Here is a 6629-nt window from a genome sequence, read left to right as displayed (position 1 = left end):
TCTAGATGTTCACCATATTGTATATCAAACATTTGCATCTGAGGTGGTTGTTAAATTAGCTGGAGTCTTGTTTTGACCATACTCCCTATCTGGTGCTATCTATTAACTATTGACATGTTATATTGACACCAGTCATTTCATCACTTTCTGTAGTCAGTGTATCATACTATTCTACTATGTTACATTACTAAAGACTGTAATGTAGAATAAATTATAAGACCACTACATTTTTTTTAGTTTTCTCAAAACTAACAATTTTAATGGTAAATTATTATTCTCAACAAAGTAAATACAAGAAATAATCACATTTTAAACAATTAGTTCCACAATAAAAGATTTGGTTTAAAAAAAAAAAAAAAAATCACTGTCCTCACATAATTACAGGTATATTTTTTATCTGATAACTCAACAGAACATGTCCATAAGAGAGATTTCATGTGAAATTGAGGCAAAAGTTTCACATGTAAATGTTTGGAAAGTATTAAGGAAAAACAAGAAAGCAAATTATATAAAACTAAAGGGTAAACCAAAATTGACTGAGGCATATAAACAAGCAAGATTAGAATGGGCCAAGAAGTATAAATCCTGGACCAAAGAGTAAAACAAGGTGGTGTTTTCAGATGAAAAGAAGTTTAATCTTCACAGCCCAGATGGGAATAATGCATTCTTACACGATTCAGACAAGGCATTTAAAGACTTTTTTAGTAGCCAAATGGGTGGAGTCTCTGTCATAGTTTGAGGAGCATTCTGTTATGATGCTAAACTTAAGGCCAATTAGTCTGACAGGTTTAGCAGGTCAATCAGACTAATTGGCCTTAAGTTTAGTGTTACTAATTGGTGTTAAGTTGTTCTTGTTAAAGTTAGCATTAAATTAAAACCTAAAAATTATCAAGTGTTATTGGAAAAACATTTGTTCCCATTTTAGAGAAAGAAAATAGTACTACCAACAAGACAATGTCACATGTCATAACTCAAAGGCAACTCAAGACTGGTTTAAGTCAAAGAAAATTAATGTTTTACTTTAGCCATCAAGAAGTCCTGACTTATATCTCTTTGGAAACTTTTGGGGATTTGAAATCAGAAGGTATATGTAAACAATTGCCAATTTTCAAGTGTTCAAAAACTTGAATGTGAAATTATGCACCAATGAAATAATATTGACAATAATCAACTAAAAAAATTTGTAGAATCAATGCCAAACAGGTTGTTAGAAGTGATATGAAGAAATGGAGCAACAATCAATTATTAATCAATAAAAAGTTACTTCTCAATATTTGTTTTCACAATGGTCGTATAATTTATTAAGAGTGAAAATTTGACTTTTCTAAAATTAATAACTAAAATGTGTTAATATTATTTAACTAATTGTTCAACGTTCTGTTTGTTTGTTTTGTTAAGTTATGGCAATGCAACACTTGATTGATCTGCCTAAAGAGAATGCCTTCTGGGAGGTCTTTTTATGGCTAATTGTCCTCCATTCAGGCATTACAGATGTGGAGAGAACCTGGAAAACTTCATGTAGCCAGCCCGTTCGGGCAAGGCACAAACACACAACCGAACTTCCAGTGTTGTTACTTACTTTGTTGAGTATAATAACTGACCATCAAACATTGTTAGTTTTGAGAAAGCTAAACAAATGTAGTGGTCTTATAATTTCTTAGCAGACTGCATATTACCTTGATATTCATATAAAATCGATTGTACAGATAATAAATTATTTGCTTACTGCAATAAGAGGTTTTCTTGCATAAGAAGTTTTTTTTAGAGTGGTCCTTTCAAAAACTTCTTAGCAGGATTGTAGGTTCTACTGTACTATTATTAAGCAGTATATTCATGAAATTAATAAAAAATAAATTTGATATTCTCTGAACTTTTAAAAATTTAATTCAAACTTACGTTGACCAGGTGGAATGGATGGAAGAGAATCTGTGTGTGGAGTTGCACAAGTAATTCCATTGGTTGATCTAGTGGCATTTGTTGTTAATGTTTTACCCATGATTGTAAATGCACAAAAGAACTGACCTTCCAACACAGGAAGATTATCAATGATTAAAGTTAGCTGAAATTAAAAATATTTTATTTTTAATTTTTATTATCAACTAAATTGAAAATTTTCTGTTTACATTAATATACCATAATGTTCTAAGAAAGTTGGCACCATTTTCACAAAAATTCATATGATTACTGATTAAGGAAACAAAAATCCAAAGGAAAGCATTTTTCAAATAAAAAGTTTTTGACTTCCTTAATCAGCAGTCATAAGAATTTTATATTAATATACTTCTTTGAGTATATAGAATTGCTTTTCTGTTTTTAGCACAAATTTCACATTATTATAACAACTTAAGGCTTAATTAATTTATATTTTGCTTTTAAATAGTAATTTGTCTGTTTTTAAGTAATAAATTAAAATTTGTGATGGTAGAAAAGAAACTTATTCTTATTTTCATCATCATAAATAAACAAAAAATATTTAATTAATTTGGGGATTGATTTATTATATTTCAATTGTCATCTTAGTTTGTAATTTGTATATTTAAAGCTGAAATTAAATTGCTGTTTGATTTGAAATAAACTATATGTTTATAAAAATGAAATCAATTGTGTAAATGAATTATATCAGCAATCCTGAATATAATTAAGTGTAACGTTAATTAAGCTGCTACGTTAACATCTGGCTATTATTTATAATATTAGTCAACTTTACTGTCTTTCTTCACTATTGAAAACTGGATAAATATAAACCATAAAATAATACACCTTTAATATCTTAAATCTCTAGTGCAGAACAATAATAAAACTGACCGAACATTTTCATAATTGTAAAGTCAATTAAAGTTCCAATATTTGGAATGCAAAACAAACAAACATTGTTCATTTTGCATTCTGAATATTACAACAGTAACTGACTTGAAAAAAATCTTAATATTAGATCAAAATCATTAGTCAGTTTTATTATTGTTTTGTACTAGTGGTTTAAGGTATTAAAGGTGTGTTATTTTATGGTTTATATGTATCTAGTTTTCAATAATAGAGAAAGACTGTAAAATTGACTAATATTATAAATAATAGCCAGATGTTAACGTAGCAGCCTATTATTCTGAGAACTGGGATCAAATGTGGATGGATCGAAAAACCCAAGGAATTTTTCAGGGGAGTTTGTCTGAATATGATAGGTCTTCCCTCGCTATCTGGCATCCCATTGTGGGCCTCACAAAATCCATAATGGGCATGTTAAAAAAGCTCTCTTAGTGCCCACAGAGCAGAAAAAATTAAAAGTTATAAATGAAAATATTCAATAAATAATAGTTTTATAAATATGATTGACATTACAATTCACTTTCATAATCTTTAATTTATTTATTTCATTAATAAAAATTATTTTTTAGTACAGGTACTCCTCACTTTACGACCTATCTGCTTAATGACCACTAGCACTTACGACTGATCGAGTTTCGACCTGCAATTAGGGGAATCCCCTTTCTCAGCTTGAGTGTCGGTCAGTGGCGATTGGTGACATGCGCACTAAGCGTACTATAATAGTCTTTTTATAAATAAATTTGAAGTTTGTTGCATAATTTGGATAATTTTACAACGATCTTATATTCCTGGCACAAGCTCCTCGCTTATCGACCAATTCGCTTAACGACGTAGTTGTTGGAACGGAACTGGATCGTAAAGTGAGGAGCAGGGCCGTTCCGACCCGAGGGGCAGCGGGTGCGGGGCACCCGGGCGGCAAGCCTAGGGGGCGGCGCGAGCCGCCTTAAAAAAAAAGAAAAATTAATTTATCATTAAATTAATATAATACATAAATATTATTCTAAATATTATCATTAAAATACTACTATTCTAATATTATTTGAATATATGTACTATTCTAAATATTATTAATTATATTTCAAATTCAAATTTTATATACACAACTTATTCAGGCCACAACAAGTGGCAAGTATAACAGTTTCTTGTTTTAACTCGTCTTAAGCTATTTTTCACGTCGGTCGCGAGGAACATTTTACAGGAAAATACTCGTCTGTGGTCAAAGCATAGAAATGCACGCACCGGGATAATTTCTTTTATTTTAATTTTAAACGTGTAATCGTGTAAATCGCAACAGCTTAAAAAGTTTTTGTTTGATATCGTGGTTAGAGAGACAGTAAAAATTAAAGGTGAGTACATACATTAATTTGATTATATTTTGCTTTTGCGCGGTTAAATAAAATTTAAATAATATTTGTAAATTTTTAACAACTTTGGGGGAAGGGGCGGCAAAATTATTCTCGCACCCGGTCGGCAGATACCCTAGGAACGGCCTTGGTGAGGAGTACCTGTATAATAAATTAAAATGTATAATTTCATGGTCATTGTGAGGAGGGGAGGCTAGGGATTTTTTCCCAGATCTGGAGAAAATTTAGAGGCCTATAGTAGTTTCTACCCCTAAAAATTAATGGTACTTTTACTACGGAAAATAATAAAATATTTAAGACTTCTATTTGTTAATAAAGGAACATTTTACATATTTTATTATTTTATTTGTTCAAACAAGGGGATCCACTAAGGGGCAAAAGAGAGAGAGTCCATCTCCAAGCCCCATACAAAATTTTTGATAGTCCTGTGTGCATTATAATGCATACAGGCGCTGTCAAAAACTACTTCAATTTACAATTGTTTACAAACAATTAATTTATTTATGAAAGTAATTAGCTCTATTTCAATTCTAAACAGACAAATTAACTAATAAGAATGACAGTAACAAATATTAACTAGATTTTTTAAGAAATTAACAAGAAATATTAAATAATTATATATAAATATTCTGTTGCTACTACATATTGAAGGAAATATAAAATTATTGATTAAGTCTACAGTACATCTGTAGGCATGTCAACTTTCTCTCAAAAATCATTTAATAAATCAATCACAATATCAAGTTTTACACAAATATTTTATAAAACATAAAATTCGGATTTTGTTAATTTCTTTGATGTAATATTAACTAGTTAATTATGTAATTATTATTGTTGGAAAAATAATATCCTAAAAAATTTTAAAATTGTAATATAAAAAATAATTTCTAATATTTACTTACTATTCGAGCAGTTGTGCGTTGAATTTGTGGTGGCTGAACTTCAGTTATTGTTGTGCATTTTCCATTTTTATAGGATAGCCAATAATTTGCATTTTGAGCAGCATCTTCACAATCACTACGTAAACTACATTTATTTTCTAATGAGCACCATCCACAATATGGATCTTTGGCACCAAGACATTCATTGCAAGTATTAAAAATATGACATCCTTGCACTTTCATCATTGTTACCTTAAGAAATTTATATTTTAATTATTTTGAAATATTTCAAATAATTATAATTATTAGATAAACTGAGACCTACTCTATTTTCAGTCATAACATAGATATGTTTGTCTTTATGAAACAACATATCAGGATTAACTGAACTTCCTTCATCAATTACAATATCACTATATTCAAATGCTCTAGTCACAGATTCAACCACAGCCTATTGAAAAATTTTTCAAGTTCACATTAAAGTTCATATTTAAATAAATTGTTTTTCTATCTGTTTATTTAATTTTCCATTCTCACCTTTTTCAAATGTCCTGTTGATGTACCTAAAAATGCCACCGTATAATCGTGTGTAGAGATTGCTGCTACAGCTGTCAATAAAACTCCAGAAAGGCGCAAGACTGGTGACGCCTTAACTGGATTAGTGCCTCCTAATGGAGTATTGACATCTAGTCCACAAAAGTCATCTTTAATTTGAACTTGCTATTAAAAAAAGAGAATACTTTATAGTTTTCAAATTAATACTAATAATAAATTACCGTATTTACTCGCATATAAGACGAGGTTTTTATTCATTTATCACGGTTTCAAATTCCTATATGTGCGAACGAAAGATTCTTTGTGTTTACCAAATAATTTTTTCAACCACGTATTCAAATTTTTTACTGGATGCCAGATTGTTTTTTGTGTTTAAAAACAAATATTTTATCTGGGTCATTTCAATCGTTCTTGTATATTGTCAGGAGTAAAGATGAATAGCAATAGGAAAAGCAAAGCTTTTGAATTGAATTCCAGATTGAAATTCCAAAATCACATGGGAGTCCGATATAAGTTTTAATCCATTCCCATTTGAAAACAGATGATTATTCAGAAAAACTCATAAGTGAATCGACAGAGTGGATTTGACTTTTAAGAATTGGCGAAAAAAGGTTCCCGATTGTCTAGCTTTACATGAACAAATTATGTTGTCAATTTTACGAGATTTTTCCTTAAAGTTCAAAATGCTGGTAATTTTTGCAGGACAATGTCTGCATTTACATTCATTTGATATTTTACTTGTGATTAAACAAAATAAAATTAGAAGTGTATTAATAAATCTAATTTGCTGTATTTTGATCTTTAAAGTCACACCTCGTCCTATATACGAGGTCATCTTATACAAGAGTAAATATGGTAATTAACAAATAATCAATTCTTATTTACTACATATTGTACATAAATTATTAGATATATCGTTTTGCTTTAAATCTTTAAATGAAAATTAGAATTTAGCATGTTTATACATTACTAAGAAATTTTCTTATAATTTGTGTTAAATCAATAGCTC

The 6629-nt window shown here is 29.4% G+C and overlaps 1 protein-coding gene across 1 annotated transcript; it reads right to left on the bottom strand.

The window, feature by feature from the left end:
- Positions 1-1872: 1872 nt before the first annotated feature.
- On the bottom strand, positions 1873-5791 carry LOC136972250 (plexin-B-like). The gene is made up of 4 exons (XM_067266804.1): positions 5603-5791; positions 5391-5516; positions 5087-5317; positions 1873-2059 (listed from the first exon to the last, which is right to left on the bottom strand). The coding sequence occupies exons 2-4, from the start codon at positions 5436-5438 to the stop codon at positions 1874-1876; spliced, it is 465 nt and encodes a 154-aa protein (XP_067122905.1). The 5' UTR covers positions 5439-5516; positions 5603-5791; the 3' UTR covers position 1873.
- Positions 5792-6629: the final 838 nt, after the last annotated feature.

Source organism: Centruroides vittatus, unplaced genomic scaffold (genome assembly GCF_030686945.1).
Source record: "Centruroides vittatus isolate TY-2023 unplaced genomic scaffold, ASM3068694v2 contig_2879, whole genome shotgun sequence".
NCBI lineage: Eukaryota > Metazoa > Arthropoda > Arachnida > Scorpiones > Buthidae > Centruroides > Centruroides vittatus.
This window is presented reverse-complemented; position numbering and strand designations above follow the sequence as displayed.